At 49.1% G+C, this 13,279-nt stretch overlaps 1 protein-coding gene across 1 annotated transcript in view; it reads left to right on the forward strand.

The window, feature by feature from the left end:
* Nucleotides 1-13,279, forward strand: part of naalad2 (N-acetylated alpha-linked acidic dipeptidase 2) — a 232,795-nt gene that overhangs the window by 144,581 nt on the left and 74,935 nt on the right. Inside the window, exon 11 of the mRNA XM_038818871.1 lies at nt 11,470-11,552. Coding sequence (XP_038674799.1) covers nt 11,470-11,552 — 83 coding nt within the window. The remainder of the gene's footprint in view (nt 1-11,469; nt 11,553-13,279) is intronic.

A 13,279-nucleotide genomic window follows, 5' to 3' on the forward strand; every position in this document is an offset into this window, starting at 1 on the left:
GTTTGTCATTTGTTTAAGAGACCCACATGCATTTCGTTGCCCTCTGGGTCGGTCTATGGTTCCTCCCCCTTTCCCGTTGTCCCCCCCTCCCCTGCTCCCCCTCATCTCTCGTGGTTCCCCCCCCCCCCCCCCCCTCCTTCGCAGGGACTGCACAGTCTTTTGGTACCTCATCTATCTTGGTGTTTTAAAAAAATTCTTATTCGGTTACTCCTCGTTGCTGGCCTCGACCAGGTTTTGGAACAGACCGACAAACTACCCCCAAGTATCCAGGAAGCCTTCCTCTAACCCTCGGGTGGCGTACTTAATCTTCTCCAGATGGAGAAATTCCGAAAGGTCAGCGAGCCAGTCTGCAGCTTTGGGCGGTGCTGCCGATTGCCAGCCGAGCAGGATTCTCCGGTGTGCAATTAGGGAAGCGAAAGCGAGGGCATTGGCCTCCTTCCCCATGTATAACTCTGGCTGCTCCGATACCCCGAAGATTGCTACTAGTTGGCATGGCTTCACCCTCACAACTTTGGACATTGCCTCGGAGAAGGCTGTCCAGAACCCAGCAAGCTTGGGGCAAGCCTAAAACATGTGGGTGTGGTTGGCCGGGCCCCTCTGGCACCGCTCACATTTGTCCTCCACCTCCGGGAAGAATCTGCTCATTCGGGTTCTGGTCAGGTGCGCTCTGTGCACCACTTTGAGCTGCATTAGGCTTAGCCTTGCGCAGGAGGAGGTGGAGCTCACCCTGCTCAGTGCTTCGCTCCAGAGTCCCCATCCTACCTCTGTCCCCAGTTCGTCCTCCCATTTCTGTCTGGTCACGTCCAGTGGACTCCGGGTTCTGTCCAGTAGCTGTCCATAGATTTTCCCACATAGCCCCATCCCTTCTTGTTGCTTGTGCCTATCAGGTCCTCTAGTATTGTGACTTCTGGGGCCCTGGGGTACCCTACTGTCTCTTTGCGGAGGAAGTGTTTATTTAGAGGTGTTTCATTTCCTGTCCTTTTGCTGGCCTCCACTTCCTCGTCAGTTTGTCTAGTGTCACCAGTCTGTGCTCTACGTAGAAGTCCCTGACCATGGGGGACATTTTGGCTGTCCCGAAGTGTTGTACCTGCTGGGTCCACGTTCTCAACGTGGCCGCTACCACTGGGCTCGTTGTGTATCTTGTTGAGGAAGATGGGAGTGCTGCTGTGGCCAGGGCCTGGACGGTCGTTCCTTTCCAGGATGCCTCCTCCATTTGTACCCAATCTTTGTCATGTTCTTGTACCCATCCCCTCACTCTTTCTGCCGTTGCTGCCCAGTCGTAGTATTGTAGGTTTGGTAAGGCCAAGCCCTCTTTGATTTTACTTCTTTGCAGTGTCTGTTTGGGAATTCTCGGGTACTTCCCCACCCAACCACCCACCCCACCCCACCCCACCCCACCCCACACACACACACGCCATGATTAGACTGTCTACGTTTTAGAAAAAGGCCTTGGGGGTGAAGATTGGAATGGCTCTAAACAGGGAGAGGAACCTTGGGAGTACGTTCATCTTGATTGTCTGCACTCTCCCCGCCAGAGAGAGTGGGAGTGAGCCCCATCTTTGAAGGTCACTACTTACTTCCTCCACCAGGCTGATCAGGTTCCACTTGTGGATCTGTGTCCAGTCTCTGGCTATCTGGATCCCCAGGCAGCGGAATCTATTCTGGGCTGTTTTGAACGGGAGCCCCTCCAACTCTCTCCCTCCCCTGTTGGGTTCACTGGGAATGTCTCGCTTTTGCCCAGGTTAAGTTTGCAGCCCAAGAAGGTTCCAAACTCTTTCAGTATTTGCAGTATTGCCTTCAGTCCCTGCTGTAGCTTGGAGACATAGAGGAGCAGGTCATCTGCATAGAGTGAGACTCTGTGCCCTCTGTCTCCTCTCTGGATTCCCTTCCAGCTTTTTGCGTCCCGCAGGGCTATCGCCAGGGGTTCGATCGCTAGCGCGAACAAGAGTGGGGACAGTGGGCAGCCCTGTCTTGTTCATCTCTGCAGCTGGAAGTATTCAGAGCTGGTGGTGTTAGTTCGGACACTCGCTTTGGGAGTGTTGTACAGGAGCCTCACCCAGGCGGTGAATCCTGCTCCGAGCCCAAACCGTTCCAGTACCTCGAGGTATTTCCATTCAACTCTGTCGAAGGCTTTTTCTGCGCCCAGGGAGACGATCACCTCTGGTGTTCTCTCCCTGGAGGGGGTCATTATTACGTTCAGCAGCCGCCTGATGTTCGCTGTGAGCTGCCTACCCTTGACAAAGCCCGTTTGGTCCCCTGCGACCACCTCTGGTACACAGCCCTCCAGCCTTTTGTACAAGACCTTTGCGAGTATTTTCCCATCCATGTTCAGCAGTGAAATGGGTCTGTATGATCCGCATTCCGTCAAGTCTTTATCTTTTTTGGGTATCAGTGAAATTGTGGCCTGTGCTAGCGTGCGGGGCACGGTGCCCCTTGCCAGTGAGTCCGCGAACATCTCCTTTAAGTGTGGGGCCAGGACTGTTGCAAATGTTTTGTAGATGTCCTCCGGGAACCCGTCGGGTCCCAGTGCCTTCCCCGCCTGCATGAAGCTGATGCTCTCCATGATTTCTCCCAGGCCTATTGGTGCTTCCAGCTCCCCCCTTCTGTCTTCCCCCACAACTGGTAGTTCCAGTCCGTCCAGGAACTGTTTCATCCCCGCGCCCCCGTTGGGGGGTTCGGAGGCGTACAGTCCCCGGTAGAAGGTCTCAAATACCCGATTGACCTCCTTTGGTTCTGTTACCAGTCTGCCTCTGTTATCCTTTACCTGCGCTATTTCCCTTGTGGCTGCCTGCTTTCTCAGCTGGTGAGCCAATAGGCGGCCCGCCTTGTCTCCATGTTCTCCGGGCAGAGTTGGTACACTGCTTTCCTAGTGGATAGCAGGTTAAAGTCCATTTGCAGCTTTTTTCTCTCCGCCAGCAGCTCTACGGTCGGGGCCTCGGAATATTTTCTGTCGATTTCCAGGATGGAGTCCACCAGTTGTTGCCTAGCCACCCTCTCTTCCCTATCTCTGCTTGCCATGTAGGCTATGATATCTCCTCTGAACACGGCCCTCAGTGTCTCCCAGAACATGGAGGGTGAGACCTCCCCGTTTTGTTTTTTGCTAAAGTAGTCGCCTACGGCCCGCGATGTTTTTTGACAGAAGGCCTTGTCGGCCAGGAGGTCCGTGTCCAGCCTCCATATGGGGCGCTGAGCACGGCCTGTCTCCAACCTCACAGCCACATAGTGTGGAGCGTGGTCAGATATAACGATTGCGTGATACTCCGTTCCTGTGATCACTGGAAGCACCGATTTCACCACTGCAAAGAAGTCGATACGGGTGTATACCTTGTGTACTTGTGAGAATTATGAAAATTCCTTCTCTCCCGGGTGCAGGAACCTCCATGGGTCCACCATCCCCATCTGCTCCATAAATGCTCCTAGTTCCCTCGTCATGCCAGTCTTTTTCCCTGCTCTGGGGTTTGATCGGTAGGTCAGTGGGCCCTGTACACACTTGAAGTCGCTCCCCCATGATGTCGGTGTGTGTCAAGGTCGGGGATTTCTGCCATGGTCTTCTTTATTAATTCAGTGTCGTCCCAGTTGGGAGCGTACACATTTACCAATACGACCGATGCCCCTTCCAGGTCACCGCTTGTCATAATATACACCAGTATATCATGGTGCAGACTGATGCGCTATCAATTGCACTTAAAGACTCAAATCAGTACAAGAGAGGCTTTATTATAGTGAGATGTTTATCCGCCGACTGCAGCTGGTAGAATGGCAGCTCAGGAGAATTCATACATATTTATACGGCTCCCTGTGGGCGGAGCTAGCCGGCAGGGGCTACCGACGAACCTGTAATACAGGTACTGCTGGACATCCCCTAATACAGGCACACACACAATTACACAGTGGTGGATCACCACACAGACACATACTGATGGACACACACAGAGACCAATCAACATGTACAAACACCGCAGCCAATCACCAGTTAGAATACACACACTATAAAGGCAGAGGGCACCACGGTTACCGCTCATTCTGGGTGCTGCCTCTGTGTGTAACAAGAACTCATCCAGCCCAGCATAGACTTACACCACGTGCTGAGAGAATCAACTGGTTCGGACAAGGCTTAGGTCTCTAGTTTAAGTTAGCTTCATTTAGACCCACAGTCATCGTGTGTTAGTTAGTTAGAAGTAGTTAATAAAATTGAGTTGAACCTTCATCAGTGTTGGAAATGTTTGTTCATCTCTCAAGTCTACACTAGCCAACACTTCACCGCTGACCATGACGTGACCTGCGTCTGTAACTGTCTTGGTTTCTGTAAACCTCGTCCTCTTGCTAATTAATATTGCTAAACCCCTAGTGCTCGTCCTGTAGCATGAGTGGTATGTCTGTCCCACCCAGCCCTTTCTTACCAGCAGTCGGTCCTTCTCCCTCAGGTGCGTCTCTTGTAGGTAGATTATGTCTGCTTTTAGGCTTCTTAGGTGGGTGAAGACTGTGGATCTTTTCACCGGGCCATTGAGTCCCTTTATGTTCCAGATAACAATCCTGGTGGGGGGTTTTCGACCCCTCCGGGCCTGCTTTCCTGGTGGACGCGTCCCTGCACACCAGGGTTTCCCTTCGTTAGGGGGCTGTCCAAAATGGCTATGGTCGCCGCTCTCACCATGAGGTCGGGCCCCAGGGCTCCGGGTTTCCTTTTGTCAGGGGGCACCCAACATGGCCACCAGCTATGTGTATGCCACATGGCTGTGTCCCTGCACTCCAGGGTCTCCCTTTGCCCTGAAGCCCTCCCGAGTTTGTAGCGCCATCTTGGTTCCTCGCCCTGCTCCATGCATGCTGAGGCCTGTGTTCGAGCTGCTTATCTACCTCGCCCTTCTCTTTGCTTTTCTTTTGTTCTGCGCTCTCCCCCGACTCCTCTACCCCCCCCCTAGTCCCTGTTCCTCTGGCCCCACCACCCCCATGTTCTTCCTCCCCCCCCCCCCTTCTGCCCTGTCTCTTTGTGTCAGGCGCTCCCTCTCCCCTGAGAAGCACGCCGCGGCCCTCCTTTCTTCCTGCCCTCCCCTGTTAGCCCTCCTCGCTAGCACGGTGGGCCCCTCCCAGTACTTTCCCTGCTCTGGTCCTGTTTTACCTTCCTTTTGCTAGCCCTTGTCTCGCCCTCCTGTCAGCTTTTCTCACCCTCATTCACCTTGCTTCGCTCCCCCTCATGGAATTGAGAGATGGAACGAGCCCGGGAACAGGTTAGAACAGTCCCGCACAGTACACCAAACATGTGTGTAGTGTTCATTATTGTATTGTCTCTGCGGTCTGCCCGCTGTTCTTTGTTCCGCTTCTTCCTTTCTTTTCCATTCCCGTCACTTTCATGATGGCCGTTGCGGCTGTCCCTCCCCCAGTTTGTTCGCTCTAATAAACTCCTCCGCTGCCGCTGGGGTGTTAAAAAACAGCTCCTTCCCCTCAAATGTTACCCAGAGTTTGGCCGGGAATAACATCCCAAATTGCACATTACTTTTGTAGAGTGCTGATTTGGCCCTGTTGAATTCAGCCCTTCCTTTGGCCAGGTCCGCCCCAATGTCCAGGTACACCCTTATGACCTTCCCTTCCCAGGTGCTCGATTTTGTCTGCCGGGCCCACTTTAAGGATTTTTTCCCTGTCTTGGAACCTGGCAGCTTCACAATAATCGCTTTGGGCCGCTCCCCGGCTTTGGGCCTGGGTTGGAGCGACCTGTGCCCCCTGTCGATTTCTGGGGGGTTTTGAAATTTCTGCCTTCCCATTAGCTTGCCCAGCATTTGGGTGAGGTAGCCTGTTGGGTCTCTGCCCTCCAATCCCTTTGGCAGACTCACTATTTTAACATTCTGCTATCTGGACCTATTTTCTTGGTCCTTAACTTTTCCTCTTCGGCTCCTCTGGGTCGTTACCAACCTCGGTTTCCTGAGTTACCATCCTGTCGCTCTGGTCCGAGGCAGCCCCTTCCAACTCCTGAATCGTTTTCTCCTGCGCCTCCACCTTCCTTTCCAGGCCATCGATGGTTCGCTGCATTTTGTCCGTTGTCTCCGCCAGCATCTCCTTCATCATTGTGTGGAGCTCCGTCCTGAGTGCCTCCCTCACGGCGTTTATCTCCGTTTTTATCTCCTTCTTTATGGCATTTATTTCCGTTTTCAGCATGCTTCTCCATTCCTCCCTGATGCACTATAAATTACGACGAGACGAGAGTAGAGAGTAATCGAGGCTTTATTAAGCAGAGATGTGTTGCCTCCTGCAGCTGCTACCAGAAATGGGAGCAGCTCGGTGTGCACACACATTTATACTCCGCCTACTGGGCAGAGCCAGCAGGCAGGGATCTACCCCCGTACCTGTAGTACAGCCGTACCGTATTACCTCTAATACAAGTATTATACAAACAGTGGTGACTACCACACTCCCCTTGCCTGGGGGAGTGGGGGGGGGGGGGGGGGGGGGGGGTGGGAGAAGGTCGCTGCATCCTGTTTCTGCTCCGCAGATCAGCTCGCCAGCTTTTCCGCTTCCTGGTTCGTCTGAACCTCCGCCTCGGTCAGTGGGATCGTCTGCCTGCGCGGCCGCAGCTCCTACTTTTTTCCTTCACTTTCGCTGCTGCTCCTTCTTGCCTCTCGCCGTCCCTGCGATTTATTTTTATTTGCAGGCATATTTCTGTTATGTGCCTTTCTCTTTTTTTTCCGGGGTTTTGGTGTGAAAAATAAATTCTGTCCCCCCCCCCAAGACAAAAATCCTCAAGGTTTTTTTCTCCTTTCAAAAACAATTTTTTTATATAAAAAGTTTTTTTTTTTAAGAAAGTATTTTTTTAAAAAGTTTTTTAAATTTTCAGGAGATGAACAAAAAAGGTTGAATAAAAAAATTATTATTTTATTTTTGTCTTATCCTCTCCGTGCTCCGACTTTCAGGCAGTTTCTTGTTGTGATCCCCACTTCTTCTCCTCCGCGTGCAGCACACCAGGACCAGTCTCTCCTCTTTTGTTTTTCTCTTCAGCTCTGTGGAACGGAGCTTTGGTGCCTGGGCAGGGCGAGGGAGGCAGGACCGATTTCGTGGGACTTCAATTTTTTATTAAACACCCACCGGGAAAACTCCCGAAAAAAGCCGCGATTTCGTGGATCTGCGGGAGCCTCTTTGCTGCGACCGTTCCGTTCGCGAAGTCCTGAACACTGCATTAGACTTACCTTTTATGCTTTAATTGTCAAATAAATTTATTTAACAGAAAAAGAATAAGTAAACATTGGCTTTTATACAACACAGCTGCTAAATTAAATGTTATCTTCATGTATATAGGAGATAACAATCCCACCTGCTGCCCTGTATTTTTGGCCAAGGTTTTCTCCATGACAGAGAGGCTCCAGAGTGTACAAATTAAAACCTACATATAAATTGGAAAAATAAATTAGCAGTAGTAGCCTGTATGAGGAGGTCATAGAATGCTTTTGAATGTTTTTGAGATACGTTCCTAGAACAGCTCCGTCTTGAACCAACCAGAGAGCAAATTACGTGTCATGTGAGAGCACCTTTAAGAAATGGGTGTTTATAAATGGGTGCGTATATAAATATCTGTAGTGAGAGTACCTTTAAGAAATGGGTGTTTATTACTGCTGTGATGTCAGAGAGTGGGTGGAGCTGGGCTATATGTCAGCTTTTTACTTTCGCTTTATGCTTTTTGCTGCAGGGTGGGTTTGGTTTCTATTTAGTTTTGGAGAAGCTGCAATCACAGCAGGATGTGTGTGAATCTCTGCAAGCTTATGAGTGTCCATTTGCTGATTTCAATGTGGTAACTGTTCTCAGTAGTGAAGTTGAACTTTCTGTTAAAAGGTGTTTTTAAGTCTTATGGATGTTAAAAGGAAAACTTAAAGGATTAGTGTTGTATTCTTTGGGGGTTGTATTTGAATTAATGGCTGCTAAATTGTTCACTGTATGTTTTAAAAAGGTTAACTCGAGTTCATAGAATAAACATTGTTTTGCTTTAAAAAATACTTTTCCTTTTCTGCTGTACCACACCTGTGCTCCTCATACCACAATCTATTAAAAGTTGTGGGTCAGCTGAACTCCATGATATACTTTGCGGTTTTCTAAACCCTGACCCATAACATACGTTAGACTTGGCATTTTGTAGTGTGGCAGGATTAATTCATGATCTCTGAGTAAAGACACCCCTAGGGCAGCGACCACAATATGATCGAATTTTACATCCAGTTTGAAAGGGAGAAGAGTGGGTCTAAGACTAGTGCTTAAAAATTGAGTAAGGGCAACAAGTGGATGTGAAAGCTGAGCTAGCTGAGGTGAACTAAGATATTGAGGACAGACCAATAGTGAATCAGGGGATGACATTAACGGCGATCATTCACAATACTCAGAATGAGTACTCTAAAGAAAAACTCTAAAGGAATGACTCATCATTCGTAATTAACAAAAAAAAATAAGGAGAGCATCAAACTTGTAGAAAAGCTTATAGTTGTGCAAAGATGAAGAGAAGGTCAGATTATAAAGAACAGCAGAATGACTAAAAGATTGATCACGAGGAAGAAATTAGTGTATGAGAGAAAACTAGCTCACAATGTAAAAGTTGATGGCAAGAATTTCTACAGGCATTTAGAAAGGAAAACCGTAAGTAAAGTGACTGTTGGTCCTCTAGAGAGTGACAAAGAGGAGCTCATAGTAGATAAGGAAATGGTGGATGAAATGAACATATTTTGCTTCTAACTTCACTAGAGCAGATACAAAATATATTCAAGTAATAGCGACAAATCAGGAGTTGGAAGGGAGAGAGGAAATTGAAATTGCAATCACGAAGGAAATGACACTGACCAAAGTGATACAGTGATGTGTGGGCTGACACACATCTCCAGGTCCTGATGGACCTTCATCCTAAGTTCTTAAAAGGGTGCCTAATGAGGGAATAGATCTGTTGGTGTTCATTTTTTAAAATTTGCTGGATTCTGGGAAGGTTCCATCAAATTGAAAAGTAGCAAATATATACAGTTCGAAAGTTGTGTAAGATGGTCTCACATTTGCACTCCCTCAATTTGGCCCTCAAGTTGCATTCGCCACCAGCCATCCAAGGGCCCTAGACGCAGTTAATACTGACACAGCGCAAATCTATGCAGCTTTCCACACTTCTTTTTCATCTAGTCAACCAACAATATCTGGTTCACGGTCTGGTTTTCGATACATCTCTCAGCAATTGGACATGCCTGAACTATTCACACTGCTTTTAGGATTCAGTGGGCGGGATTCTCTCAGCCTACGGCGGGTCAGCGAATCGCCGGGCCGGGCGCAAATTGTGCGACGCCAGTCTGCCAATTCTCCAGCGAGCGGGGAATCGGTGCCATTGGCACCGGCACAGTCGGTGCGGCGGCGGTCGGGGGCCGCTCTACGCGGCCCCCCCCGGCGATTCTCCGCTCAGGATGGACTGAGTGGCCGCCCAAAAAAGCCCGAGTTCTGCCGACGGCGTTCACATCTAGTCTTACCCAGCGGGACCTCGGCATCCATCCTTTCTGGGGTGGCCTGGTTGGAGGGTGGGGGGTGGGGTGGGGTGTCCGACCCTGGGGGGGAGGGTGCCTCCACCATGGCCTGGCCCGTGATCGGGGTCTACCGTTTGGTGGGCCATCCTCTCGTGGTGGGGGCCTCTTTTGCTTCGCGCCGGCCCCTGTAGCCCTACGCCATGTTGCGTTGCAGCCGGAGTGGAGAAGGAGGCTACTGCACATGCGCGCATTCGTACCGGTCGCAGCGCGCATGCGCAGACCCGCGGCACCCATTTGACGGCGGTATTGGCAGCTGGAGTGCCGTGGGTTGCTCCAGTGCCATGCTGGCCTCCCGTAGGGCAGAGGATCGCTACACATAGCAGTCCAATGACACCATCATTACACTCTGCCTTCAGATGGGAGAATCCCGCCCAGTTTCTTTCAGGTTGCTCATACATTATTTCCCCAAGAGTTTCTGAAGGTCTGTTTTTCCTTCTTATTGCCAAACAGATAATTATCTTTTCATAGAGAATTTTTTTTGCTCCTCCTCACATGAATTCTGTGTTCTACAACTGTGTCCTGTTGCAACAGAACAGGCTGGAGCCTGACACGACTCCAATTAGCTTAAGTTTGCTTTTTTAGCTTTCAACCCCATAGCAATCTCCGTCTTAGTCTAATTTCGCAGAAGCGATGTAATAGCCAAGAAATATAATTATCCTCCTTTCAAGCCTGCTCTTTGATTTCACTTTGGATTAAAATGGACAAATACACTCTCTGCCAAGTACCAAGCTCATCACATGGGTAAGACCAGCATTTATTGCCCATCCCTCATGAGAAGTTAATGGTGAACCATCTTTTTCAATTGTTGCAGTCTCCTATCTGTTCTGGGTACGCCCACAGTGCTGTAAGAAAGGAAGTTCCAGGTTTTTGACACAGTACCAATGAAAGAGTGGCGCTATCATTCCAGTGTGTGGCTTGGAAGGGAACTTGCAGGTGATGTTCACGTGCATTTGTTGCTCTTGTCCTTCAAGGTGACAAAAATGCTGTCAAAGGATATCGGAAGCATTTGAATGAAAGTAAAATGGGACATCTTCCTATGAATGGAGCGAGCTTTTAAACCACCTGTACCATAGTAGAAGTAACTGTTCTATTTATAACTGTTTCATTTATATCACTGCATACAATCATTAATTATAACCCATTTAGCTGATCTCATGAACTTTCTAATTGGTTCCAATGTTTATGGAGTGGATGGCAACAATGATCCAAAATATATTGGCCGGAATTCTCCGAAATCCCAGCCAAGTGTTGACGGCAGCGTAAACACTGGAGTGGTGCATGCCAGTGTCAACGGGACTCCTGGCTTAGCGACTTCCTCCAGATCACGGGCAACAGCCGATCAGTAGCTCCCGATTGCAGGCCTGGATGCCGTGGAGCCCCCCTCCCCCCCCCAGAACAGCCACCTCGGCCGCGGGTCCGAGCTCCCGGGGGTGGTACCAGGTTGGAACCACGCCACCGGGACTCGGCGAAACTCAGCGGCCTCCGACTGGTGCTGCGTCGACCGCGCGGGGGCGATTAGCGCCAATTCTTCGGTCGCCGGTGAGTCGGGTCCGGCGTAGAGCGGCATGGCGGGAATTTCCCGCACCACCGATGATTCTCCGACCCGCCACGGGCTTGGAGAATCCCAGCCATTGTGTTTTTTTCAGTAAAGTGTACCTCAGCATATGAATTCCTGGCTTCTAATGGGCAGTGATAAATTGTTGTTTCCAAATGGGGTAAAACAAAGTTTTATAAATGTCCCCCTTCGCATCAAAAAGAAAAGCAACTTCCATTTGCATTTACCCCGATTGTTGTTATTTATAGTGGGAAGTGAGGTTCAGATGTTGATTTTGTGCAGCCTGTTCGTGGCTCAGTCCCAACATCTGTACTGATGCTGCCAGGTGAGAGTTTAAGGGCAGAAAAAATCCTGAAAAGCAAACTATTTTTGTTGCTACTATCTGATTCTATGTAGGTTGGAGGCCCAGAAGAACCGTAATCTTTGCCAGCTGGGATGCAGAAGAATTTGGTTTGTTGGGCTCCACAGAGTGGGCAGAGGTAAGTTGTTTGAAATATGACAGCTCGGAGCATGCCTATTGTGTGTAGATTTCGATTCTCTGAGTAATGGAAAGGCAGTAATATCCACAATGCCCTTAAAACCGCAATCTTCCTGTCTGATTATTTAGTTTGCAGCTGTTCATTTAAGGTCTGCTAGATTAGTGTTGGATTTGAAGCTATTTTGGGATTATTGAAACGTGGATCGAAAAGCACTTTAATCTAACTGCAACTGCGTTTGATTTCAAATTAACAGTTCTATTTTGTGCTAGCAATTCTGTGCTTTTTTAATATTAGTATGTCCATTAAAAATTGAACATATACTGCAAAAGATTGATATATAATATTTGAGTAAGACAATCTGAGCAATCTGATTTGTGTATTAAAATAGATTGGGAAAAAAAATTGTCAAGCTCCTTCTTTGGGCATTGGGGCCTTGATGCATGATTACCCCACTCTGGTCCCACTGAGGCAGACAGTATTGTGCTGCCTGCCCATCAACAATATGATTGCAGTATTCAGCCTTGTACACTCGCTGCTTCTACATCCTCAGCACGGGTACAGCAATGTGGGTGGCTAGCATTAACATACAGGGAACCCTGCACTTAAAGGCACCCTGCCTCTCTCAAGGGGGCGGTGCGTCAGGCTACAGCACCTGCGGCAATAGTGTCATGAAGACATTGATAGAAGGTAAAAGTGTGGTAATGGTGCACCAGGCCAGAGAGAAGGCTTCCAGGTTTGCAGAAGTGACCCTGGATGTCTTCAAGATGGAGATTGATGTTTCCACAGGGTGCCAGGGGATCCCAAGGTACACCTGTTGGGGGCAATGTGAGCAGGAGCGAACAGAGGTCAATTCCTAGAGTCAAGTACCTGGCTGCAGTGCTGGAAAACGTTCAATGACCTCACACAAATGATAAAGATCATACATCTTCAAATTACATCTCCTACCCATCGCACCATGAACCTCTCACTCAACTCACTGTCACAGCTCATCACTCATCCATGAGCAAGCAGTTTGCATGCCTCACATTCAGATACTCTACTTCATCCTCACACAATTAACCATGCTGTCAACCTAATACACCACACATTTCTAGCTATTTAGCTATGGTATGCACATCATCCAAACAACATTGCACATGCTCACTGACACTTGCTCTCGCTTTTCCAGTATGCGGTTCCAAGTAACCTCAGGCAGCAAAAGAGAACTTGCTGGAGCAAGGAATGCCTGCATCTAGTGAGCCCTTTGGAAGAACTGCACTGCACATTACAGGATTGGCAGTCACTGAGGCCAAGGTGTTTCTACCTCATGTCCTGCTTGCATTCCCCTAATCCTGATCTCTGGCATGAAGTGCAAGCTTCTGATGGTGTGGCCATGGACATCTTGCTTTCAATCTCTCCCAAAACCTCCCCTTCCACATTTTTGCTTGCAGGTAGCTAAGATTTTCCACCTGCCCAGCCAATGCAGCCACACCCTGAATGGTGTAAGCAATTGCAGACACCTGATAAAGAATCATCATCGCTTGATCTTACCCGCTGAGATACTGGCACTATGCACACGTTTGTGGGTAGTATAATGTTGGCATTAATATGCAGTGAGTCACTGGGCACGAACATACTGCAACCAGGCCAGTGAGAAAAGATAGTGAGTGCGCCAACTTACCAGGAGGTGAGATTGCGGAGAATCCTACTGCAGGGGCTGAGATGAGAACTTTGATGATGTGGCACAG

The sequence above is a fragment of the Scyliorhinus canicula genome, chromosome 14, assembly GCF_902713615.1.
Source record: "Scyliorhinus canicula chromosome 14, sScyCan1.1, whole genome shotgun sequence".
NCBI classification, from domain to species: Eukaryota; Metazoa; Chordata; class Chondrichthyes; order Carcharhiniformes; family Scyliorhinidae; genus Scyliorhinus; species Scyliorhinus canicula.